Source organism: Rhineura floridana, chromosome 21 (genome assembly GCF_030035675.1).
Source record: "Rhineura floridana isolate rRhiFlo1 chromosome 21, rRhiFlo1.hap2, whole genome shotgun sequence".
NCBI lineage: Eukaryota > Metazoa > Chordata > Lepidosauria > Squamata > Rhineuridae > Rhineura > Rhineura floridana.
In genome coordinates this window covers 10633854-10660952 of record NC_084500.1, presented here as the reverse complement: position 1 = coordinate 10660952, position 27099 = coordinate 10633854, and the positions used below count along the sequence as shown (strand labels likewise).

At 46.3% G+C, this 27099-nt stretch overlaps 1 protein-coding gene and 1 long non-coding RNA gene across 9 annotated transcripts in view; one reads left to right on the top strand and one right to left on the bottom strand.

Moving 5' to 3' along the window:
- The window catches only part of SGSM2 (small G protein signaling modulator 2), a 126175-nt gene extending 105796 nt beyond the window's left edge, over positions 1–20379 (top strand). For 4 of the 8 annotated variants that reach the window (XM_061604938.1, XM_061604936.1, XM_061604937.1 and 1 more), the window contains exons 17-24: positions 4574–4750; positions 5335–5712; positions 8131–8255; positions 8712–8794; positions 11364–11473; positions 13474–13570; positions 16326–16493; positions 18611–20378. In XM_061604938.1, coding sequence (XP_061460922.1) covers positions 4574–4750; positions 5335–5712; positions 8131–8255; positions 8712–8794; positions 11364–11473; positions 13474–13570; positions 16326–16493; positions 18611–18699 — 1227 coding nt within the window. In that variant the 3' untranslated portion in view covers positions 18700–20378. Of the gene's footprint in view, positions 1–4573; positions 4751–5334; positions 5713–8130; positions 8256–8711; positions 8795–11363; positions 11474–13473; positions 13571–16325; positions 16494–18610 lie in introns of all 8 variants that reach the window. The other 4 variants (XM_061604941.1, XM_061604940.1, XM_061604942.1 and 1 more) reach the window with 3 other exon arrangements.
- LOC133374266 (uncharacterized) lies at positions 20270–26152 on the bottom strand. The gene is made up of 3 exons (XR_009759849.1): positions 25705–26152; positions 20929–20989; positions 20270–20405 (listed from the first exon to the last, which is right to left on the bottom strand). It is a non-coding gene; the product is annotated as an uncharacterized LOC133374266 (long non-coding RNA).
- Positions 26153–27099: the final 947 nt, after the last annotated feature.

Here is a 27099-nt window from a genome sequence, read left to right as displayed (position 1 = left end):
CTGTGATTTTACATGCAAGCCAAGTCAGTGAACCGGCTGGCTTATATTCTCCCTCTGTCTGTGGCCCCTCTGAGGTGGTCAACCTGGGTCTGATCTGCACAACTTCAGACTGCAGGTGTGGGATCACTTGGCTAAATGAATCGTAGAAGGGACCTCAAAGGCCATCTACTCTAACCCCTAGAACAGGAGTGGGGAACCTTCAGCCCATGGACCATACTTGGCCTGCCAGGCTATTTTGAGGAAGCCACGTCATACATAACATGAAGTCTGTTGTGGGGTGGGGCTTTGAAGGAGCAGTCAGGAGCTTAAAGTGAGCTCCTGATTGCTCCTTTGCTGCGGCAAGGTGTGCTCCCCCTCTGCCTATCAGCCAATGGGTGGAGGGAGCACGCCTTGCTCAAGCAGGGGGAAGAGGTTTCCATTCAGTGATGGAAATCCAGGATAGAAAGAAGAAGCACAGGGAGGCTCACAAAGGGCCTGGGATTTTGACAGAGGATCAGGACCATCCACCTGCCAATCATAGAATAGTAGAGTTGGAAGGGGCCTATAAAGCCATCAAGTCCAACCCCCTGCTCAATGCAGGAATCCAAATCAAAGCATTCCCAACAGATGGCTGTCCAGCTGCCTCTTGAATGTCTCCAGTGTCAGAGAGCCCACCACCTTTCTAGGTGTGCCAATCGTGTGATGTCATAATGGTGTCATGTGACTGAAAAGTGAGTTGCCCTGCCCACCTGTCAAAGTTGGCCCATAGGGTGGGACCAGATAAAGCCAAAAAGGTTCCTGACCTCTAGCCTAGAAAATCCACTCCTACAGCACCCCGGAGAGGTGGCCATCCAACCACTGCTTAAAAACCTCTAACAAATGAGAGTCTACCGCCTTCTGAGGCAGTCAGTTCCACTGGCCGACAGCACAGTCGGGAAAATTCTTCCTTATCTTTTGTCTAAAACTCCTTGGTTGTTGGTTTGGGTCTTTCATTTAGAAAAAGACCCCTCCCTGTACATAGAAAACTAGCTTGTCAGGGAGGAGGGTTCTTTAAACTGGCCTTGGGTGCAACCTGTTTGTTGAGTATTCATCTTGATTTGTTTGCAGGGAGATTAGATGATGTTGGCTATTTAATGAGCATTCATTCTGATTTGTTTGTGGGAAGGTTTGATTACAGTTGCGTCAAAGCTGGTGTGTTATCCCACACTTTCCAGGGCCTTTTCCTGTCACTTTCCATATCACAAAAAAGAAAGAAAAAATCCTGATCTTTTGGGGAAGCAGGTTTGTTGCACAATCATCAATAACTGCGCAAACTGGATGTGCCAGGATGTGATTGAATCCCACTTGAAACACTGGAAGCGCCTGTCAATGAAGATGTTATTGACTGGTTGATGCTCCTCCTAAACAATCAATGATATGCATTCCCACCTTTCATATAAAGCTCCCTAATACCAGGTCAGACTGTTTGACCATCTAAGCCAATACCACCCAGTCTCAGGCAGAGAAAGCACTTTCCCAGAAACTGCCTCTTGATCATTTTTTTTTTTAATTATTTGATTTATATCCTGCCCTTCCTCCCAGCAGGAGCCCATTTTTCTTTCTTTTTATCTCTAATATTTTTATAAACTGCTTCCCAACAAATGTTTCCAAGGCAGTGTACAACAGTGGTGCTGAGGACTGAACGTCCACATGTGCTCTACCATTGCCTGTGGCCCCTCCTGCCAAAGCTTACCGCCGCACTGAGAACTAGAGACACACCTCTCCCCAAATCTCTTTCTCTGCCACATCTCAGTGTTCACGTGGAAATCTCAGTGCAAACAGCGGTTTCTTAGGTAGGATTCCAAGGGGTCCAGCCGGAGATGTTGCATGCCCCTTTTGAAATGGAGACAGACATGTACCTGTTGGTGCCTCTTCCCATCTCTTCCCTCAGCACTTTAGGTGCTAGCTTTGTGCATACCATGGACTGCGAAAAAGACAAATAACTGGGTGTTAGAACAAATAAACCAACTGTCACTAGAAGCTAAAATGATGAAACTGAGGTTATCATACTTTGGACACATCATGAGAAGACATGATTCACTAGAAAAGACAATAATGCTTGGAAAACAGAAAGGAGTAGAAAAAGAGGAAGGCCAAACAAGAGATGGATTGATTCCATAAAGGAAGCCACAGACCTGAACTTACAAGAACTGAACAGGGTGGTTTATATGGATGCTATTGGAGGTCGCTGAGTCATAGGGTTGCCATAAAATCTACTTGAAGGCAACAACAGCAAGGGAAGAGGAGCTTATAATTCAGGGGTGGGAATTTATTTATTTATTTATTAATTATATTTCTATACCGCCCAATAGCCGAAGCTCTCTGGGCGGTTTACAGCATAAAAACATCCAGTATACAATTAAAAACATATATCAAACACATTGAAACAATATAACAAAATAACTAAACATAGTTAAACCCATGGACACGAGAGACACAATCCTAAAATGTTAAGTATGAAAACGTATTAAATCAGTTAAAATATTAAGCTGTTTAAGATGTTAATGTTAAAATTACTAAAATTAAGATTGTGAGTGATAGATGTAGGTGTTAAAAGTAGATACTAAAATGTTAAAATGCCTGGGAGAACAAGAAGGTTTTTACCTGGCGCCGAAAGGATAACAATGTTGGCGCCAGGCGTACCTCATCAGGGAGAGAATTCCATAATTCGGGGGCCACCACAGAGAAAGCCCGTTTCCTTGTTGTCACCTTCCAGGCTTCTCTCTGGGTGGGTCCCCGAAGGAGAGCCTTTGATGTTGAACGTAGTGTATGGGTAGGTTCGTATCGGAAGAGGCGCTCCATCAGGTATTGTGGTCCCAAGCCGTGTAAGGCTTTATAAGTCAAAACCAGCACTTTGAATTGAGCCTGGAAGCGTATAGGCAGGAAGTGCAAGTGGGCCAGAATCGGTGTTATATGTTCACATCTCCGAGTTCCTGTTAACAATCTGGCCGCCGCGTTTTGCACGAGCTGCAGCTTCCGAACCGTCTTCAAAGGCAGCCCCACGTAGAGAGCGTTGCAGTAGTCCAATTTTGAGGTTACCAGTGCATGGACAACTGAAGCAAGGTTTTCCCTGTCCAGATAGGGGCGTAGTTGGGCCACCAACTGAAGTTGATAGAAAGCACTCCGTGCCACCGAGGCAACCTGTGCCTCTAGTGACAGGGATGGTTCTAAAAGAACTCCCAAACTACGAACTTGCTCCTTCAGGGGGAGTGCAACCCCATCCAGGACAGGTTCTCCCATCTGGTCTGGAGAACCACCCACCAACAGCATCTCAGTCTTATCTGGATTGAGCTTCAATTTATTCGCTCTCATCCAGTCCATTACCGCAGCCAGGCATCGGTTCAGCACCTTGACAGCCTCACCTGAGAAAGATGAACAGGAGAAGTAGAGCTGCGTGTCATCAGCATACTGGTGGCAACGCACTCCAAAACTCCTGATGACCGCACCCAGCGGCTTCATGTAGATGTTAAAAAGCATGGGGGATAATACTGACCCCTGTGGGACTCCATATTGGAGGACCCAGGGTGCCGAGCAAAACTCCCCAAGCACTACCTTCTGGAGACGACCCTCCAAATAGGAGCAGAACCACTGCCAAGCAGTACCTCCAACTCCCAGATCAGCGAGTCTGCCCAGAAGGATACCATGGTCGATGGTATCAAAAGCTGCTGAGAGATCACGGAGAATCAACAGGGTTACACTCCCCCTGTCTTTCTCCCGACAAAGGTCATCATACAGGGCGACCAAGGCTGTCTCCATGCCAAAACCGGGCCTGAACCCCGATTGAAACCTCTATGACCCTCCAGGTGTTTCGGGCGCCAACTCCCATCAGCCCCAGCCAGCATGGCCAATAGGTCAGGCATGATAGAAGTTGTAGACCACCCTTTCTCCAGCCTTTGGTTCCCCAGATGTTGCTGGACTCCCAACTCCCAGCAGCACCAGCCAGCATGGCCAATGGTCAGGAATGATGGGGACTGTAGTCCAGCAACATCTGGGGACCCAAAGGCTGTGACGTGGATCAGCAACATCTGGAGGGCCTCAGGCTCCTCATCCCTGACTTGAGAGAAGAAGCTAAAAACATCTGAAGGAGAAGAGCACCAGACTCCAGAAGCCGCTGTTGGGAGAGGTCAGGCCAGAGTGACAGCAGATTGCTTTGGAGCTGAGGAAATGTCGAGTTCTGGACTAAAGTGAAGACCTCAGGAAAGCCAAAGCATAGCTGAGGGGACATGTACCCTGAGCTGAGGGAAGATTTCAAGTAAATTCCCTCTGAACAAGTGTGGGAGTTAATTGGGAAGGGTTTGGCCAAGGTGGTTGTATATGGCAAGGATGGGGAACCTGTGGCCCCCCCAATGTTGCTGGACCACAACTCCCCTCAGCCTTTAATGCTGGCCACGCTGGCTGGGAATGCTTGGAATTGTGGTCCGGCAACATCTGGAGGGCCACAGGTCCCGACCCCTGTTAGAATCAGGAATTTGCAGTGTTTTCCCAAGGCCTTTTCAGCGACCACCTCCTGACAGTCTCTCTCTCTCTCTCTCTCTCTCTCCCGTTCTTTTTAAAGGTGGACGAGGAAATTGCCCTCAGGTATCAGAAGGTGATGGCTGAGTGGAAAGCCTGCGAGATGATTGTGAAGCTCAGGGAGAAAGAGTCCCAGACAGCCACCAAGTTTTCCTCTGGCAGCAGCATAGACAGCCATGTGCAGCGACTGATCCACAGGGACTCCACCATCAGCAATGATGTAAGATGGTGTGCCTTGTTGTTGTTGTTTCTGCGCAAGCAGGTCACACGCCTCCTCACAGTGTCGTAAGAACGCGAGGAGAGCCTTGTTGGGTCACAGACCAAAGGTCCACAGATCTAAGCCAAGGGTGGGCAACTGGTGGCAGGAGGGCCATGGTCAGACAGAGGCCTAAATTTGTGCAGTCCTCGAAGACAGCCAGTGTGGTATAGTGTCAGCCTGAGACCTGGGGAGACCAGGGTTCAAATTCCCACTTGGCCATGAAGCTCACTGGGTAACCTTGGGCCAGTCACTGTCTCTCAATCTAACCTGCCTCACAGGATTGTTGTGAGGAGAAAATCTGCCACCTTGGAGGAAAGGTGGGGTATAAATGTAATAATAAATAAATAATTCATGCAGGTGGGGGGGATGGGAAAAAGGAGGGTGGCACAAAGAGAGAAAAGGGGCCACCCTGCCCACCACTGACTATGTCCGTTAATTTCAATGGGTCTACCCTGAATAGGGCTAACATTGGATACAATCAGTTCAAGCACGACAGTCCTTCCCATTCCTACTGGAGATCTAATGAGTTTAATATTGCCCTCCAGGTGTTTATATCTGTCGATGAAATGGACTTGGTAGAGCGAGATCTGAAGGTGACAGAGGACTCATCTTTGACTGGGGTCTGCATCGATGCGCCGACAGTCGTGGTGGCAGTGGAGCAGCAGCAATCGGTTGAGTTCGACTCCCCCGACTCTGGGCTCCCCTCCTCCCGGAATTACTCGGTCACGTCGGGCATCCTCTCCAGCATTGACGATGGGCAGAGCGTCTGCTTTGAGGATGGGACCGAGGAGGAAGCCGCTGCTGATCTGCAGAGGCCTGATCCAGATCACGCTGCCCAAGCCAAGGAACAGCTCAGTTCTCAGATGGACTGTAAAGCTGCCACAGGAGAAGAGAGCATTTCTGTCTGTTCTGCATCTTACACGGTAAGTTACCGCTAAGGATTGGGGCCGGAGCCAGGGCCAGGGATTAGGACAAGTGTGGCACCGGCTTCCCCTAGCGTGCCTTCTTCCCTCAAACTAGTCCCAGGGGTGGCAGCGCTGCCTCTCAGCTTCTCCGTCTCTGCGTTGCCCTTGCAGAACTCGGCAGGAAGGAGGAGGGGGACAAAACCAGAATGAGTTGGCTCCACCTCTCGCTGGCTCCGCCTCCGCCTCCTGTCTTGGGCTGCCTGCCTTCTGCCCCACCAGCCCCGATGGGCACCAGCCGCCACTGATCAATCGGGGGTGTGCTGGGAGACAAGGTACGAGGATCTTGGCCGCTCCAGGGATGGTCTGGATGTTGCTGGACTACAGCTGCCATCATCCCAGGCCACCGGCCATGCTTGCTGAGGCTGATGGGAGATGTAGCCTTGCAGCATCCGGAGGGAGTGACAGCGCCCTCTCCCATCGCAGGGACACAGGCAGCTGCCTTATGTGGAGTCAGACCAGCTCAGACTGGCAGTGGCTCTCCAGGGTTTCCAGACACGGGTCTCGCCCAGCCCTACCCAGAGATGCCGTTGGGGAGTGAACCTGGGACTGCCTGCATGCAAAGCCAGTGCTCTACCCACTGAGCTTTGTCCCTTCCCTCCTCCTACCTTTGCCTTCCCCAGACTGCATTCACCTGGAAGCCACCAGCTGTTGTTGAGGGATGATCCAAAGGGCCCAAGCCCTTTGGGTCTTTTCTGCCGGACCCTGCATCTCCCGTCCCCCCCTTTCAAACTTAAAGCAATGTTGCTCCTTTGCTTGCAGGGCTACTGGGCATGCTGCAAAGCGCACTGCTGTTGAGACCCCACCCACCCACCATCTTAACTTGCTCAGAGGCACTGATTTGCATATATTAGCATATTCACCCTATGCCCTTTTAAGTACCTAGCAACGCCCCTGCCTTTCACTCTCTGATAAAAGGCTGGAGAACATACGGGCATACGAAGTCAGACCCTTTGGTCCACCTAGCTCAGTATTGTCCACTCTGACTGTCAGCAGCTCTCCTGGACTTCAGACAGGGGTCTCCCCCAGCCCTACTACTGGGGATTAAACTTGGGACCTTCTGCATGCAAAGTGCGCGCTCCACTACTGGGTTTTGGCCTTTCAGTCCCCCCCCCCGATGCCTTCCTAGCACGGCTTGCCTAGTGCCAAACTGATATCACAGTTGTGCCAAATGAAAAATGTTTTTTATTCATCCAGGCTTTCCAGTACACAGTGAGCTCTGGTTTTGCTGGGGGCTTATCCACTCTGCTGACGTTTTACTGCTGTCGATTTGTTCCGATTTGTTTGCTTTGACAGCAATTTGGTGTTTTCATTTTCGGCTTTCTGTATATCATTTTGCTGATGCGCATCCAAGAAATCTTTCTTTTTTAAAAAAAACAAAATTTAATGATTTGCCGTTTTGGGGTGGAGCACGGCCCGGAGATTTGTATATTTCCAGCAGGAGGTCTTGAAGGAGTCTTACAAGTACCAATTTAAAGCAACGTGTAAGATCAGATCTGCAGGATTTGATGATGATAATAATCCTTTTGGGGGGAAACTTGCACACAACACACAAAATAGAAGAAGGGACAGTAGAGCTTACCAAGCTGCTGAAAGATAAATTCCCAAAAGCAAAATGCATGCTTCTCGCCCTACCCCACGATTTTATCCTCACAACAATCCTATGAGGTAGGTTAGATTGAGAGAAAATAACTGGCCCACCCAGCATGCTTAATACCTTCATGAGGACTACTAGCATGATTGGCGGATGTCTTCCCCCTCCCCTTGCCCCTGCTCTTGGCAAATATATGCATATGTATATATACATATACACACCAAGTTGGTCTTGGTGAACTATTTATAGCATGCTTCTACAACCTGGGAGACCAGAGTTCGAATCCCCACACTGCCATGAAGCTCACTGGGTGACCTTGGGCCAGTCACTGCCTCTCACCCTCAGATGAAGGCAATGGTAAACCCCCTCTGAATACCGCTTACCATGAAAACCCAAGTCAGAATCAAAGGCAATCCATTTCCAATTTCTACAAATAAGCTTCAATCATGCTATGGATCACAGAACTAATTAGTTTTCACACATAATTCCCAAAGGGACCTGTTTTCATTCTGTGGAAAATATTAAGCTACTAGTCCTCACACTGCCTGTAGAGAAAGTCCTTGAGAAATGGGTATAAGCAGCTTTTGCTAAAGGCTCTTTTATTGATTTTATTTGTTGACTTTATATCTTGTCCTTCCTCCCCAGTGTGTAGCAGTGATATACCTTTATGTGCAGAAATTACTTGTTTAAAAAACTCAAGAGTCCTGCCCCTCCTCAATATCAGATGCAACAGAGCATTCCTGTTTGGTTCAGCAACACTTGTGAGTCATGTTTGTATCTTCTAGATAGAAATGTTGGACACTGTTGCCTTAAACTTGCACAGAATTGACAAAGATGTGCAGAGGTGTGATCGGAATTACTGGTATTTCACTGCTGAGAACCTGGAGAAACTGCGGAACATTATGTGCAGGTGAGTTTTGTCCAGGCTCAGATTTTGAGATGTAGGGGGTGGTGCCTAGCAGCACTAGGGCGGTGCCTCTTGGACCAAAAGATAAGAGTCTGGCGGCTCTAGGGCTGGGCAAGGGACAGAGCCTGGCAGCACTAGGGTAGTGCCTGTTGGAACAAGGGGTAGAGACCAGTAGCTCTAGGGTTGGAGCAAAAGGTAGCTCTACAGAGGTAAAATAATAATAATCACCACCAAACCAGATAAGGAGAATAGGAGCTCAAGTTTTTGGAAGAAAATTCAAGTCCAAAGAAGCTGCTTTGAGAATTTTTCCCTGGGGCCCAATTTGTTTTGGCTCGAAGGAAGATCCAAGTCACATTTTATGAATTGTCCAAAAGGGTACCACTCGCCTTTTAATTGGAAGTTCATTTAAGAGATGTTTCAAGTATGTGATTCTATTTCTCTCCCTTCTCTCTGTTGCAGTTACGTTTGGGAACATTTAGATGTTGGCTACGTCCAAGGAATGTGTGACCTTCTGGCTCCACTCATGGTTATACTCGACAAGGGTAGGAGATCTTCATGGTATCTGTGCAGTCATATACTGTATATACATACCCACGCACGACACTTTGTTTTTAGAGCAGGGATAGCCAATGTTTTGTCCTCCAGATATTGTTGGACTCTAACTCCAATCAGCCTCAGCCAGTATAGCCAAGGGCTAGGAATCATGGGAGTTGTAGTCCAGCAACATCTAGAGGGCACCATGTAGACGACTTCTGTTAAGTGTCCTAGTGGGCATCATCACAGGAAGAGGATGCTGCTTCTCTGACGACACATTCATCCGTCACAGCAGGCATTGTTTTAGAAGAGGTATTCCCTCTTTTCTTATCCACTCGAGGGAGGATTTCCCAAACTGTGGTCCATGAGCTTCATTCAGGTGGCCCACAGCGTGATTTGTGGCTGAAGGTGGGAGACGGCACATCCATCGCATTAAATATCCATATTGATTTCTAATTGTATTTTTGTTGCAGCTTTTATTTCATATACTTCATTTTATTCTCTTTGTATTCTATTTTGTTGTATTCTATGGAATGCAAATTGTAATATAATATAAGAAATAACAGAAGCTTAAAAATCATGCAGCACCTAGCATAGTGCGTTGGAATAGCTAAAACAGGCAGAAAGATCAGTAAGTAGTCTGCCGAAGACGCTCAGCCATTTTCAAGTTGTCCTTGGGGGGAAAACAGTTTAGGGACCACTGCACTAGAGGGATCTCCTCCCCTTTGATCACCGCTGGGGAACCTGGAGCCCACGTACAGCTCTCAACCCAATTTTTCATTTGTTGGCCTTTCATATGGGTGGCAAGGCGGGAAAAATGAAGAAAGGGGGTGGCAGAAAAAGGAGAGGAAAAGGGAGGTATGAGAGAGGGGGGATGGCAGAAAGGGAGAGAAAAGGGGGTGGCCTCACCCACCTTTGGCTCTGACCTTAGGATGCGACCCTCAACATTGCCCCTATCCCTGAATGTGACCTTCAACAGAAGACAGTTGCCCACCCATCTTAGATCAGGCGTTCATGCATTGCCATAGGCAGGATGTTAAGGAGCATTCCTCCTCCTCCTCCTCGCACACACAGAAGCAATGCCTCTGGCTGCCTGCAGTTTTGCTGTGCACTTGCATTGAAACCCATATAAATGTTGTGAAAATCTACTTCCTGATGAGCTGGCAGCACCTTTTTAGATAGATGGACTGATTTATCTTGCTGATCAATTGTCTGATCAGCCTAAATAATTGCAACCCTAAATAAAACAAAACAAACTAAATGTCCTTCCTTCTAACTATTAATAGCTTTTGCAGATTATACTGAGCTGGTTTGTATGTAACGCTAAGCCAAACCATGCTTAGCATGAATGTGCAAGTGTGCAGGGTCTCCAGAGAGGTGATATCGGCTATTTTGTTCCTCCTCCAGTCCTGCAGCACTGCAGTGAGTGAAACCATGGTTTGGTTAGTCTGACGTGCAAAACTGTGATCATGGTTTATCTCACTCCAGACAAACCATGGGTTATATCCAGTGCTAGCCCTTCTCAGAGCAGACCCACTGAATATAATGGAAATAACTAACTTGGATCTATTAATAGGTCTACTCTGAGGAAATCTTAGTTGGCTAAACCCTGTGAACTGTAAAGCCAACAACAAACTTTGGTTACATTCCTGGTTTGTTTAGAATAAGGCAAACTATCAGCCTGGGTTTGGGCAACATGCTAAGTCAAATTATGGTTTGGCTCACAGCAGCGTGACAAAATCAAGACCAGAGAAGGAGCAAAGTAGCCACAGTTTCCTCTCTGGTAGCTCACATGTTCATGCTAAATCATAGTTTAACGTCACTTACAATGATGTAATCTTACAATCTCAAAAGACAACTTTATTGATAATTCAGATTATTCTAAAAACAACGGATTGATTTACTGATTTACAGTGCAGTCCTAACCATGTCTACTCAGAAGAAGGGATGGGATCTGTTGGTGGCAGCCGGTTCGAAAGCATTCCATCAAGCTAAATGCAGTATCAATTCGAGTTTGTTCTTTGTCTGCTGGCTGTTGCTTTTACCAACCCATTTTTCCCCTCGCAAAAAATACTGATATTAATACTGATATTTTGAAAGGAAATACTGATAATTTTAAAGGAAATCTTGATATTTTGAAAGGAAATATCAATCAAATTATCATTCTTAATATCAAAATTTTAGAGGTGGATTTTTAAAAAATAATCTGGTATTGAAAATAGCTGCAACAAATCACTACATAACTGATCCACAACGATAGAGAACAAACAAATTAATGGAAAACTCACTACCACATCCAAACTGGGCAGAATTCTAGCACATCCCTACTTAATAAGTAAGTCCTATTGAATTAAGTGGGGCTGACTCACAGTTAAGTGAGGTTAGGGCTGCAGTCTTGGGTTGCCATCCTCAACCCTAGAGAGTAAACCCCATTGAACACAGATGGGCTTATTTCTGAGTAAGCATGTATATGATTGCACTGTTTATTGGTTAAAAAGCTGGTTAACCTTTTTAAAAATAAAAATATTGGTTTACTATTCTTGTTATAAACTAAAATTGGTCTGGGTTTGATTGCAGATGAGCTCGCTTACAGTTGCTTCACCTACCTTATGAAGAGAATGAGTCAAAATTTCCCTAATGGAGGGGCCATGGACACGCATTTTGCAAACATGAGGTCCCTGATCCAGGTGGGTCTTTGCAAGCGTACGTTGTTGTTTTTTAAAAAGATTTTCTGCTGTCATTTCCATCCTTGTGAAATTCAAGACAGCTTAGCAAAATTAAAATCAATATAAAACTAAGCCAAATGAAGTACAATATAGACCCACATTCACGAAACCAAATCACCTGCTGTCCACAATGAAATCCTGCTAAAAGTATTTGCACAGCTTTTGCCAACCTAGTTCCTCCTAGATGTTTCGGACTACGAGGGTCATAGAGCACCTGCTTTGCTTGTAGAAAGCCCCAGGTTCAGTCTCCGGCATCTCCAGGTAGGTCCCCTGTCTGAAATCCTGGACAGCTGCTGCCAGTCATTGTTGACATTCCTGAACCAGATGGATCAATAGTCTGACTCAGTTTAAGGCAGTTTCTTATGGCTGTACTGCCTGAGGCTGATGGAAGTTGCAGTCCAAAATATCTGTTGAGTACCAGGTCGGCAAAGGCTGCTTTAGTAAATGGCAGAGTTTTCACCAGGCATCTAAGGGCCCAAACTGGACTGGATCCCACCTCCAATTTCCTGGAAGAATCCTGGGACAGACATCTCATCTGTCCAACGGCCTGGATGGCTGTTAATCTTGCAACGGTGCCTTCTTCAGATATTGGGCCATTGGGCAAGATGTCACTTTGCACTCTGCCCATTTGCCTGCCCTGGGCCCAACTGGCCCATGGATAACAATCCAGAGGTGGGCAACCTGCATGTGGCCCTCAGCCTTATTGTATTTGGTCCCCAGCACACACACTCGCATGTGGCATCTCTCATTCCTTCCCATAATCCCTATGCAGAGGCAGCATCATTCAAAGGCTCAACCATTGAGTCTTGCATCTAGATTACCATAGAGTCCTTCAGAGAGAAAAAACCCTCTAGCCATCACACTCCTTGGTCAGACCCCTGGAGCGGATCCCCACCTCTGCTGTCTCCATAGGGATTTCAGTTCCAATGGGAGCTGTACATTGCTTCATAGAATAGCCGAGTTGGAAAGGGCCTATAAGACCATCAAGTCCAACTCCCTGCTCAATGCAGGAATCCGAGTTAAAGCATACCCAACGGGTGGCTGTCCATCAAGCTGCCTCTTGAAGGCCTCCAGTGTTGAAGAGCCCACCAGCTAGGTAGCATATGTCTTTGAAGGGGGAAAAGCTCTGTGGCAGTGTTGGGAAGGTGCCCCAGACACTTCCCTGGGACTTACTCCTGAGTAAATATGCATGAGGTCAAGTTGCAGGGTCTGCAGGAAAGGAAGGTGCGCGGGAAGAGGCGTATGCAGGTTTGGGGTCTGTGTGTTTGTGAAAGAGCATGAATAGATGAACGGGGGTGTGCCTGTGTGTAAGTGGTTGAATGGGTGTGAGAAAGAGCTTGCGGATGATGGGTGAACAGGGTGCATGAGAGAGAGGAAGAATGGGTGCTGAAAGGTGGAAAGGGAGAAAGTGTGAAGAGGGGCAGCAGAGACAGAGAAAAGTTAGGCTTTGTAAGGGGTGTTGTGGGAAGTTAATACAGCACCCAGTGCCAATCAGAGCACCCGGCTGGAATTTTTTTAATGGGGTGACCAGGGCAGGCACCAGCTGGGGCCCTGTTAGCTGCCCAAGGCTGCTAGGTTCTTGCGCTGGCCCTATCTATCACTTGAGCTATGGCTCCCTCACCAAAAAGAGTGTTGTGGCATCTCAGACACCGAGTGCTGAACCTCCTACCGTAACCAGCACCTCCTTTGAGCTTCCCAGCTCTGTCCCCTCGGGGTTGGAGCTCCAGGAGGCCTAACCACCTCACCTGAAGGTCAACGCCATAGTAGGGCTGGCCTACTGCCACTCTTGAACTGTAAAGTCCTCAGACTTTATAAGCCAGGGATTGCACAGCTGGGTCATGGTTCCATTTATCTGTGCTTCGCCTGATATTAGTCTTTCGAATGAGACTGGAAGGAAAGTTCCCTTCTCTGCCTTCATTGCATGTCTGTGCTTTCCTTTCCTTTTTTGTTTAATTTCAAAGATTCTGGATTCTGAGCTCTTTGAACTGATGCATCAGAATGGGGATTACACTCACTTCTACTTTTGCTACCGCTGGTTCCTGCTGGATTTTAAAAGAGGTAAGATGTAAGATGAGCCTGATCTTGGTCACCAAATCATAGAGCTGGAAGGCATCCTGGAGATCATCTAATCCAGCCCATGCTCAGTGCATATAGTTCTATAGATGTAGGATGTGGAGGCAACATCCTTGATAAATGTTGCTGTACTTAACATATTCCTAGAAACAGAAGCAAAAGAGAATGATACTAGAGGAAACTTCACTAAAATTGCAAAGTAAATCAGACATATTTAAAGTGACCATCTCAACTATATCAGCTGTCTTAATAACGTTGCTTCCTCCCAGCTAAAAGAAGATCAGCATAGCACACATCTTATTTCTGTTATCTGGGCTGATTGCAGGTGTCAGTAGGGTCAGAGGCACATGTTACCAAATTCTTCCAAGGAAGTGGATTGTACTGTTTGCATTTTGACACATTTATAGGGCAGTTCAATATCTCAGAGAGGAGGTCAGGTCTCCTGCTCCCCTAGTGCATTCACTATAGCTGCCTAATTTCCCTGCTGTTTAAAGTTGGATAGAAATATCTGTTGGCTGTAGGTACGTTCTTAAACCGCAAGGTTTTTTGCCTATTAGTGAATTTCTCTGCTTTTTAATTCAGGAGGTAAGAAATGAGATCCTGTGCAAGTTAGTGAAGGGTGCTGAGAGCTGCTAGGAGATGCCCTGTCCCCTTCACAGACCTTCAATCAGAGTGGTTGACTGTTAAACCACTCTGGCCACTGCAGCTCTGTCAGGGGAATAAGTGTCTCCTCTCGGCACCCTTCACAAACTACATTTCCCAGGATTCTTTGGGGGAAGCCATAACTGTCTAAAGTGAAATAAAGGTCTGGTGTGGGTGTGGTCCTGATTAGCCAAGCCAAGCCAAGCAGCTGTGAGTTTGGCTTTTAGAACACTGACAGTTGGTTCTTACTGAGCATGCCCAGCCTTATCATCAACTCCTATGTCAGAGGAAATGGGTGTAGTTAATGGGGAGCAGCTACGTGTGGCAACAGGTTATGCCTGAAGGTGTCCTAAAAACACTGTGATGGCTGTTTTTTAAGCATGCAAAGACATCAGTTAATGAACACATGCTACTCATGTGAAGTGGCAGTTGCAATGTTCGACTCGAACCCAGAGGAGACCTGGGTATGAATCCTGCTTACTCAGCCATAAAGCTACACTAGGTGACCTTGGGTCCCTCTCTATTAGGGATGGAAAGATCAGTCTGTTTCACTGCTTTCTGCTTCCCATTTTTCCAATGTTAAATTCAGTTCTCTACATTTCTGCAGCAATCTGCAATTAAAAAAAAATCCTCGTGAAAATTCTCCACCATTTTAGTGTGAATTTATCCAAATAAACACATTTTTGTAGGCAATTTTGAGAAAGGGACACGTTTGCAAGCCATTCCTCATCATGTCATGCCTTTTTGCATGTTATTTTCACTCTCGTATTCATTTTTATGTACACTTTCCCCTAATAGATGCATTTTTGTAAATGTTGTTTAGTTGGCGAACTGCATCCCAAAATTCTAATAAATGCAAATTTTGAAGGCTGGCTGTGTTTCAGTTCTCATATTGTTTCAGACATTGCAAATTTGATAAATTCTGCTTGAAATGCAAACTGATTAGAAATTCTCACCCATCCCTAGACACTGTAGGCCTGTACCTCGGAGGGTTGTTATGAAGAGAGAACTATGCACGCCAGCTTGAGCTCTTTGGGGAGGGGGGGAATGGGATATCAGTGTGATAAATATATCAAACATAGGTATGAATTTGCCCTCAGTTCTATTAATGGGGAGGGCTGTTGCCTTTGCACCCTGTTTATGGGCTTTCTGGAAGCATCTGATTGGCTGTTGGCCAATCCAGAAATGGGATGTTGGCCTAGATAGATTATTGGTGTGAACCAGCAGGACTACTCTTCTTAACACACAAAGCTTGCCTTTACACGGCAGCCAAACCATGGATGCATTGTGGTCTTCTCCCACCCCCAGTGGCTCAAACAATCAGAGAAGGCTCTTTCCTTTTCTATCTGCAACCTGCGATCCTCCTGTATAAAGATGCTGGAGAACTGAACCTTGGAAAGCCTGCACACAAAAGCAGTCACTATATTCCTGAGCTATGGAACTCCTACTAAAAATTAACGTGAACACACAAGGCTGCCTTAAATGGAGTCGTACAGCTGGTCTACCCAGCCCCTTAGAATGGGAGGCATCATGGCTCTGTGATAGGATCATGCACATTGCATGCAGAGGATCACAGTTTCAATCCCTAGAATCTCCGGTTAGAAAAGGATCAGGGAGCAGAAATGGGAAAGCCCTTGGAAGGAGTATTATTTAAGTCATTCATTTATATCCCACCTTTCCTCCGAGGAACTCAAAGTGGTGTCCATGACTCTCACCCTCCCAGCAAACTTGCGAGGTACGTTAGGCTGAGGTACTTTATCCTCACAGCAAACTTGCAAGGTACGTTAGGCTGAGGGACTGTGACTGATCCAAGATCACCCAGTGAGGTTCGTGGCTGAGTTTGGATTCGAACCCTGGTCCTAGTCTGACACTCTAACCACTTCGCCACACTGGAGTGGACAGCACTGGCCTAAATAAACCAGGAGCCCTACTGAGTGCTGCAACCTTCCGTGTGCTTGTAGTGGGCAGACCAGTGCCACAAGGGGGTGGAGTTAGCCCTAATTGCGGGGGGGGATTAATGTCCTCAAGAAAACTGTTGACAAATGATGCGCTTGAGTAACTGGATGCTCTCTCTGTAATGTCTGTTCCTCCCATTCAGAATTGTTGTACGAGGATGTATTTACAGTGTGGGAAGTTATTTGGGCAGCAAAGCACATCTCTTCAGAACATTTTGTCCTTTTCATTGCCTTAGCACTGGTGGAGGCCTACCGAGAGATTATTCGCGATAACAACATGGACTTTACCGATATCATCAAGTTTTTTAACGGTAAGGAAGCGTTACTTGATGCAATTTTGTTTGTTTTGCTCTAAAAGAGTTTAGATATCATTTTTTTCTTTGTGGTTTAAGATTGTGGATGTTTCGGGGTAGATACCTTATTTTATAAAAAGCAAGCAGGGATTTCGAAAGGGAAAAATTGGCACTCACTCCTGGATGTTGGAAATAAAGTGATTCGTTCCTTTCTACTTAACTCTGTCTCCAAGCTGAAAGTTGTCAACTTGGGTTTGGGCTGAATGTTAGAGAGTACAGGAGGGGGCTCCCATGATGAGATTTTATTTGTTTGCTTTATATCCCGCACTTTCTCCCAGTAGGAGCCCAGGGTGGCAAACAAAAGCCTTTACTGTATAAAATGTTGTATAGATATAGATCTATAGATGTTGCCTCTATACAAGGAAAAGGACATATCCCGCTCCTAGACAATTTGTAGGCCAGGGCTCTAGTCTGTTTAGCATTCTCTTTGACACGGAGTGTTTCTGCATGTAGAGTTGTTAGGTTTTCTTAATATTGAGGAACGTTCCATTACAGGAGCCCTCACAAACAGACTCAAGTGCTAGGGTCCAAGTGCACCTTTCTTGCAAAGCTGAAATACAAAACAAGCCCGTGTGTTGTTCCAAGTGTCACGACAAAGGCCCCATCTGCACGATCCATTTAAAACGCTCCTTTCTACCACTTTAAGCAGTCATGGCTTCCCCCCCTAAGAATCCTGGGAACTGTAATTTGTTAAGAATGCCAAAGTTGTGAGGAGACTCCAGTTCCAAAGCTACAATTCCCAGAGTGGTTTAACAGTCAATCCCTCTTCCCAGGGATCTCCGGGAATTGTAGCTCTGCGAGGGGAACAGAGGATCCCCGAACTCTCAGCCTCGACTGATTTGTCAGTGGGCCCAGCACCTTCCCTTACCGTAAGCAACATCACAGGGTTGTTGTGAGCATAAAATGGGGGGGTGAGAAAGGGGGTTACACTTTCCTTGAAAGAAAGATGAGATATAAATTGCTATTCTTGTTCCAAAACGGAAAAAATGGAAATGGACTGCCTTCAAGTCGATTCCGACTTATGGCGACTCTATGAATAGGGTTTTCGTGGTAAGCGGTATTCAGAGGAGGTTTTACCATTGCCTCCCTCTGAGGCTGAGAGGCAGTGACTGGCCAAGGTCACCCAGTGAGCTTCGTGGCTGTGTGGGGATTCAAACCTTGGCCTCCCAGGTCGTAGTCCAACACTCTAACCACGACGCCACACTGGCTCTCATTCTTGTTCCAAATTGCTATTTAAAGAAGCAACGTACCAACTGAGTGTTGATGATGACAGAGGTGATTATGACTATAATCATGATCTCTAAATGATAAATGCAATAAAACAGTAGTAAAATAAATCTACAAGGAAGAGAGGCAGCTGCCTTCTTTGACAGCAGCCTGTGCCCAATGACATCATGGGGTGACGCAGCGTCTAAATGCAAAGTGGGGGCTGTTCCTCTGTCTGCTCTGTGGACTTGGCTGGTGGCTCTACCCCACATCAGTGCAGGGTGCACCTTTTGCACTTCTGAGCTAGGTCCAGTTCCAGTCCTTTAACCTCTCCAGTGAAACGGTCGCATGCAGACCTCAATTACAAGCGCTGGGCCATGCCCCCCCCAAGCACATTTAGTCATGGCCAGCTTCACTCCATTGAATTCAGTGGGTCTAGTCTTAGTATGACTTGGCCAGATGTTATCCGAGTTTTATTTTTCGTTCCAGTCAACATTCATGACATTGGATCCTTCCCTTCCTCCAAGGAGCACAGGAAAGCGGGTGGGGTGGGGTGTTGAAGCTTTTTGGCCCCTCTCCCACCCTGTCAGTCACCTGGTGTCATGATGGTGCCAGATGCCTGATAGGTCGGCAGTCTCACCCACCCGTCAAAAGGTGGGCCGTTGGGGGGGGGGACTGTTTCATCAGCACATTCCCTGCAGGAATGAGTCATGCCCTCTGACAATGGACCAGGTGGGTGTGGTTTGGGGGAAATGGCCTTGCAGGCCAACTTCGATCCCACCGCGGGCCTGTGGGTCAGAGCTCCCCCACGTCATAAAAGCTTGGAGCGGCTGATCTTTTCTCTTATTTTTGTTGTTGTGTTTGTACAGAAATGGCTGAGCATCACGATGCACAGGAGATCCTGAAGATAGCAAGAGATCTAGTCTGTAAAGTGCAAACACTGATTGAGAACAAGTGAGCGTGGATGCCTCAGGACCCCACGGGGCAACCTTCCTTGGACCTTATGGGGGAGGGGAGGGCGTGGGGAGCATTTTCCTGCACTTGTCACTTCTGCCAAATGCTTTGATGGCATCTTCCATGTGATGTTGTAAATACCTGAGAGATTTCTAAGACTTTAACAAGGAGGAAAAAACATACCACAAAACCAAGAAGGTTTTCCACCAGGAGACAAGTTGCGTGTGCAAGTCCTCACTCCAGACTCTCTATTTCAGGGCCAAAAACATTTGTATGTGTTTCGCTGCTCTGGTTTGTATGTTTTTGGGTCTCTAGGCATTGTGGCCCAGGACAGGGATGGTCAACCGGTGGGGTGTGTGAGGAATAGGGTAACTGGTTGTGCGTGTGTGATTTCCCCAAAGTCTTGTCCATTTTTGCACCACCCACCCAGTTGCAGGTGACACTTCTTGATGTCCTGCTGTCTTGTCAGTAATCCAAGAGCATCTACTGTCATAGCTTTGTGACAAGCTATGCCATCCCGCTACTTGAATGATGAGATTGTGCCTAGGCCAAGGCAGGCCTTCGTGCTGAAAGCGAGCATGTCTCCTTTATAATCCCAGCAGCTCTGAAGCTTGTCTAAAAGACGAGGCCATCCTCCGCATCGAGGGTTTGCAGGAAAAAAGCTGCACAGAAATAGATGCCAAACACAGGCTTCCTTCTCCCTTATTTCATCCCTTTGAATAATTCCAAACTTTTTTTTGTGGAGGGTGCCAAGAAAACAATCCAGTAACAGTGAAAGCTTGCAGAAAAATGGTGGGAGAGGGAACACGGGGAGAGAATTCCCAAATATTTCTGCACAATGAGGGCTAGAACCTTGATTCAAAAAACAAAACTGTGACACCCAAAGGGATAACTGGATTCTATGGATATATGGAATAATTATATACTTGCCCTGGTTATGTGAGAGAGCTGCATCCTTCTCTGTTGGCAATTTGGGATCTTTTCAGTCTTTAAAATGCCTCCTCATTCTTCAGTTTGTTCTGCCAAACTGTTGTGAACAGCCTCGCAACCCTGCTCACAAAGGGTGCAATCCAGTTCTTTTACCTGTATCCAACCTCTCAGTGGCCTCTGCACCAACAGCCACAGAATGGAAGGTAGTCCAGTTACCCCAAAGTATTGCTGACTTTATGTCTAGTGGAGGGGGGGGGTTGTTCAGTTTTCCTTAGAATGCAAGGGGGGAAGTCTTAATCAGGAAAACTGACTTTTTTGGTCTTGCTGGCATGCTCACACCGTAGTCCCTCAGTCTTTTTGTTTCTTATTCTCTTGTGCCAAGCTAAGTGTCCGAAACATGCATGGTTCTGCCAGACAGTGTCATGGGTGAGGAAACTGCTTTCTGATTTATGTGCGTCTTTCATTCAGTTGAAAGGTGAAGTCTTTAAAAACTTAAGCCGCCCTTAAGGGTTCCCCTGTGACCCCGAAGGAATCATCAATGTTTTAAAACTGGTAACGCTGCACTACATTTTTTGGAGAATGTATTATATACACTTTACTATGAAAAAAAAAACCACCAAACAAAAATGAATTTAACTGTGCAAACTTTGTTGTACCTGTTTATTATAACGTTTCTGCATAATGGTATTTTATGAATATTGTGTACTGCCTTATTTATTTTTGTCAGGAGCAAAATATTTTCTTTATTGCTCAAGAGTTTATTTATCTTTTAAGTGCAACCTATGGATAAAGAAAAAAAAATACATATCATCAAAGCTTTTTCTAACGAGTAAAACTTGATCTTTGTCTCCTGTCCATTTCAAAACTGACACAACACACAAGCCCTGTAAAAACATAAACGCTGCCCTCTTTGTGCAGATCAAAAGGTACATCTAGTCAAAAGACTTGTTCTTCCTAGGGGGGCTAATCAACTATCTCCCAGCAGTCTACAAGAAGGTCGTACGTAAACAGCCCACCTTTGGCTACTCTGAGGTTGACAGCCTCCAACAATGGACGTTCAGTTCTAAACTATTATAGGTAACAATATTGATCCTAACAAACCAAAAGATCCATCTAAATCAGCATCCTGTTTTCAGCAGTGGCCCAGCAGATGTTTCAGAAACTCCCACTAGCAGACCAAAAGGCAAGTGTCTCCTGCTCTTGTTCCACAAGTGGAGGCTGGTCCATGAGGGCAAATGTGGCTCTGCCCCACCAAGCTCTGTCTGCCTTCAGGAAGCCCCCAGCTGCCTGCTTTCTTACTTACATCCAGTCCAAATGATGGCAGGGCCTGTCAGCTTCCTCTTCCTCCTCAGTCTCAGTATTGCCTTTGCAGAAGTCAGCAGCGAAGAGGATGGGAACAAAATTAGAATTAGTTGGCTCTGACATGGCCTCTGGCGCCACCTACTGTGGGGGCCTCCCTGACTTCCACACTGCACTTTATTCTGTTATCCTGATGGGTTTCTTACCTGGTAATTTGCGTGTTAGATTTGACCTTTCACATGACATAGAAGCTAGTTCCAGAAATCTAGTGGAATATAGTGGAAGTTTAGTGCTAATTGGTGTGATAAATAATACCAGGAATAATTCCTTTGCAAGCCTGGGAACTCGGATGATCGTGGGAGCTTTGCACTAGCTGCAGCCGCTCACGTGACAGCCATCCCAGCATGCAGTGCTTCCCACCCTTTAGCCGTGTGCCAATTTTAATTTTTTTTGCCGGATGAAAATTGTACCAGTATTCCAGTGTAGGCATGGTATCAGCCCTTCCTTCTTTTTCCTGCACACACCGGTCCAGACACTAACTCACTACAGTACACATGTGCAGAACAGGTGAAGGACGAAAACAAGCTATGTTAAAGACAGTTGCACAGCCAAAAAAGCTAGTTTCTTAATGCAACAGGTACTGCAGCGTGAAAGGATTTTTACAAATCAGGACAGAAGGGCTACCATTTAATCTGTTAAACTAATGCAATAAGTATGTCTGAAAGCAACCACATTAAGCACCAGCCACCACCGGCAACTTGTAGGTAGCAGCAAAATGGCCATGCACATGTGTGATGTCCCTGTATTTTAATATCTGTAAATATGGTAAGTGCAGGTTTATTAGGCGATATATGGTAAGTGACGGAGTGAGAGGGGGGAGTACATGGGCTAGAATGCTGGAGAATGTTGGATGATTATTGGCTGAGTGTTGGAATGGCTGAAGGTATAAATGAGAGGATGACAGTTGAGTTGGGGGGGAGTTGGAGAGGAGAGCTGTCTGAGGGAAGTTTGGATTATATTTGGCTGATATTTAGGCAGAATATATAAGACTGGAAACATAAAGAGTGACACTATATGAAACCATACGCTTGTTGAGCATTCCTAAAGTAATCTTGTTATTTCCTGGTGTTATCAAATAAATACTTTTATTGGTTTACCAAAAGCCTGATCCTTGGCTGGGGATTCACAGACCAGAAGGGAGGGCAGGGTAATTACCAAGGGCAGAGAAACAGTATCAAATGGTGGCAGCGGTGAAGGAAGATATTGTAACATCGTCAAGCATATAGAGCAACCCAGGATTGTATGCTTTATAGACAAAGATACAAGGGGGGTTGTGGACGGCAAGGGCACTCAGACACATAGTAACAAGAAGCCAGAAGGAGACTAAAGGCGAAGTCTCAGGCAGTATTGTTTACAGGAAGTGGCTGGTAGTGCTGCCTAGCAGTGGGATCTTGTGAGATCTGTGCTAGAGCGTGTGAGAGAACAAATAAAAACCAAGATTCTGACAAGTGGTGGCCCTGGTGGGAGTATCACAGGTAGAGCCAGCTGGTGGGATCGCCACAACATGCAACTCTTTGCATACCGCCAACGACCCTTTTCTCTCCGCAGCCTCTGTTATCAACCCTCTCTCATTCGAACTGTCGGTTTGCTTTCAGGGGAAGAGGGCTATGGACAGAACAGTAATCCACATACATCTGCCTCGGTTGCCAATCACTGCCAGCTCTCCCGCCCGCCGCATGAAGCAAGGAATGCTGAGGCCACAAGTATAACCTATGTCAAGTTTAAAAGGCCCCATAGCAACAGCAGCAGTCTCTCAAAAGTGGCTTATTCTAACATTACAGGACAATGAAAATGGGAGGAGTTGTATTTGCATATATTGCATATATTGCATATCTAGGCAAGGGTGCAACTGAAAACTAACAAGCTAACTGAAATCTGTAATACCTTGCAATAAGCCTATCTACACAAGAATACCTTTAAATGAAAACACTTTATGACTTCCTGCTTAGTATATGTAGGGACAGTTTTAAAGTCTGTTTAGAGTTTATTCCCCAGTGCCTTTATTTTTTTTTTAACCAATTATGGTTTTTTTAAGCAATTCAGTAACTTGAATTTAGCCAGTTTAAGTAAGTGTACTACCTTCAAGTCGATTGCGACTTCTGGCGACCCTAGGAATAGGGTTTTCATGAGGCTGAGAGGCTGTGACTGGCCCAAGGTCACCCAGTGAGCTTCGTGGCTAGGTGGGGATTCGAACCCTGGTCTCCCAGGTCATAGTCCAACACCTTAACCAATACACCACACTGGCTCTCACTAACCAGTTTAGTATTACTAATTTTTACATTATTATTTAGAGGCCTCCCACAATCTGAGGCCCTAAACTGTACCTTACTTGGCACGCATGTAAATTCAGGACTGGAGGTGAGCCACCAGCAGAATGAACAACAGCCTGCCTGTCAGCTGTCCTTGTCTGAGAACAACCCTAGCACAAGGAGCGCCCAGCTAACAGTCAACCTTGCTGCAGCTGAAAACTGCCCCATTGGGAAGAAGGTTGACCGAGAGTGTCCCTCTCGAAGAGCCAGCTGAAATGGTGCAGAGAAGCACACAGACGTCTCCCAAGCTAGGGACAGAGGAAGCCTCCTTGTACTGAAGTCAGACAAAACATCCCTCTAGCTCACGACCATCTGCAGGGACTGTCCCCCCCACCTCGTCCAGGGTTCCAGGCTCAATGGGAGTGGTTCCTCAGCAGAATGCTAGGGATTGACCCAGTAGCCTTTTTTGCAGGTAGAACCACAACCACCCCAGTGCTATATGCGCAGAATGAGATGAGCAACAGAGACTTTGGCAGGTGATGGGCTCTCCGACACTGGAGGCATTCAAGAGGCAGCTGGACAGCCATCTGTCGGGAATGCTTTGATTTGGATTCCTGCATTGAGCAGAGGGTTGGACTCAATGGCCTTATAGGCCCCTTCCAACTCTACTATTCTATGATTCTATGTGACTTCGACCCACTTTGTTTAAGGAAGGCTGACGATTGAAGCTGTCCCAGGCCTCCCAAACAGGGTCAATGGGAGACATGCTGGGCGGGGGGGATAGTTAACATTTTGGGGGCCATGGACCACTTTGAGAATCTAATGAAAGCTATTGACCCCCATAAATAAATACAATTTATTGAATTGCATTGGAAATTGGGGGTGGGGGGTTGCACCCAATTCACAGACCCCTTGAACCCTATCATCCGTGGACCCATTAAGAACCTCTGTCTGAAGGAGCTAATGACCCTCCTTTTCCCTAAGCATGCTCAGTAGTTATGGAATGTTGAGCGTCAGTTGGAAAAGAAAAATGGAAAATAACAAGGGGGATGGAATGGCATACTGGGGGAAGGTATGGCTGGCTAGAACTCTAACCAGAAGCACTCCTATTAGGTGAGACTAATCTTGCAATATTTTTTTTGTAGGTCCAGCTCAGGAGCTCATTACTATTATTGTGTAACCTTATAATGCAGACATGTAATTCTACGCAGTAAGCACTAGGTGGCAGACTAGCCCCATGGCAACAGAGATTAGAAACGACTAGTGGGTCTCTGCAACAAAATGCTGCAGTCTGGAGTGCTCTGCTTCACCGTCCCAGCAAGCCAACTATGCCCTCTGCCAGGATATACCCATCCCCTCCCTGCCCAGTTGTTCATTTGGTGGGCACTGTGCCTGGATAAGCAAGGGTGGAACTCATTCACAGAATAGGATCCTGGGAACTGCAGCCTCAGTGTTATAAGAAGATCAGGCCCTCGTTCTTTCTATTTCCAATGTCTAAGTAGGAGTGCCGCCGTTTATCTAAGAATTATTAAATTTGTATTATCCTGCCCTTACTCCCAAGGGAACCCAGGGTGGCGAACATCCAACTGTCAAGTCAATGCAATTAAAAATAAAATTAAAAAAATATTTAAAACCTCAAAAAGCAATCACATACCATAGCAGTTACAAATTTCAAGGTTCCTGTGTCCAGTATTAATCAACCATCAAATGCCTAGGTAAACAGGAATGTCTTTTAAGTTTCTCCTGAAAGGAGGGCATTCTGGGGCGCTGCCACTGACAAGGCCCCGTCTCATGTCAGCACAAACTGGGCAGCAGCCAGCGGTGGCACCACCACCAGGGCCTCACCTGCTGACTGTAGGGCCCAAGATGGTTGATATTTGGGGAGTTACTCCTTAAGGTTCTTGGCTACCAAAACAACCATGCACAAGAAGATGGTAGCAGCAGGCTTGAGGGAACCTCATAATTTGCAGAAGAATGGGTACAACAGGCAGAAAAATCATTAAATGACCAGCCAAGCCTCTCAGCAGTTTTCAAGCAGATCATGGAAGGAAACACTGGGGAGCACCAATTGAAATAAATTGCAAGCAGCAGACTTGCACCTGACACGCCGAGCTCAAAGAGAGATTACAAGTAGGTAGATGAAATGGGCATTCCAAAAGGCCACTTTTTGCTTGTTTAAAAAAAAACCTTTGTAATTCAACAGATGGGGGGGTGAGGAAAGGGGTCAATCACATGAAAGTAGCAGGACAGTAATAATACAAGCTAATCTAAGACTCTTTTCAAAATGCACCCAAAAGCAATGGGGAGGGGGGGATCCATGAATAAACAGTTATCTCATCCCATGAATTAAGTCAAATCGGGAGGAGGGACCCTTTTCAGCCCAAGAGCCCCATTCCCTTCTGGACAGCCTTCCAAGGGCCCGTGCCCAGCAGCGAGCGAGAGACAAAAAGGGAGGAAAACGGAAAATTTACCTTTGCAAAATTCCTACATGCTGGCTTCTGCAGGCACTTCCACGCCCTTCTCTTTGCTCCTCCAGGAAAGCAAGAGTATCGAGTTTGAAGGCGCATTCAGGCTGCAGAGCAGGCCGAGGTCCCCACTCCCTGAAGGCAACGGTTTCTGCACCCAACCGATATTCCCACTCTGATTGAAACGCAAAAGTAACAACGTTCATATTTCCGTAAGTATTCCACCCCACTCTAAACATTTCTTATGCAGTCAATTAGGCTTCTTTCAAATGCAAAACAAACAAAAATCTACTCAGGGTGCACACTGGCACAATTACATACGACAAGGTGAGAATCAGAGAGAGAGCCCCGCACGCGTCTGTTGTGGCAAAAACAATGCACAGTCTCGTGGCATCCAAGAGGTGAACAGAAATGACAAATGCAAAAGTGGCAAAAGCTTTCACAGGTGCAGGAATGTATTATGCACGGTTGGCAGATTATACGCATATGTCTGTGCGTGCCAGGGGTGCGCATTGTAAAAGGGATCCAAAGAACTGAATGACATTGCCAACGCATTTCATCCATAGACAAGAACAGAGACTGTCCACAGAAGTAGCAGTCAGCGTCACCAGGAATCTGGCACTCGCCTCATCCTCCCATTAGCAGTACAAGCCTTTGCATGTTTTACTCCCAAGGAAAAGTGGGCAACGTCGCAGCCTACATCTCACTACTTAATCTGCTTCAGCTAAACTCCGGTCTCAGTAAAACTAAGAAAGCAATCTCTGAGCTGTGCCCCTTTGCTGCTAGCAGCTGGTATTCAAAGGTACACTGCATCAAGTCATGGGGTTTCTACTTGCCTGTCACAGATAACATCCATCCTCTCCTAATGTGCCTCGCCGCATTTTAAACCCAGTGGGCCCTGTTAGCTACATCTCATGGCATTCAAGTTCCCAGAGTGATTTCTCCATTGAGTTATGCAAGTAAGGAACAGTAACTTCAAATGAAAAGCAGATCAAGAGCCCCTTAATAATCCGCGGGCTCTTTATTCTTGCTTTCAACCTGCTCAACCCTAGGCTGTGCAAACACATCAAGCTTCAATAAGCAATTTATGAAGTGTTATCTCGGAAGAAGAGGCCATGTAAACCTCCCAGAATTCTCCGATCCCGACACGCATTTTCTGTGCAGGTAATCTGGTAATCTGACTAGGGCGTGTGTTCTCATCTGGATCAGCCGGTAGAAAGCAATCCCTTTTTGTATGCAGTGGGAACCTCAGCTGGGTTAAACACACAGTGAGCTGATCCCCGGATCATCCTCCCCGATGATCCATGCATAGAGCCAAATTGTTGGGTCACTGCAAGGCCCAGTGAGAACGTGGTATTGCAAATCATAAAAGTTGCTTGTTTTTTTTAAAAGTGGGAATAG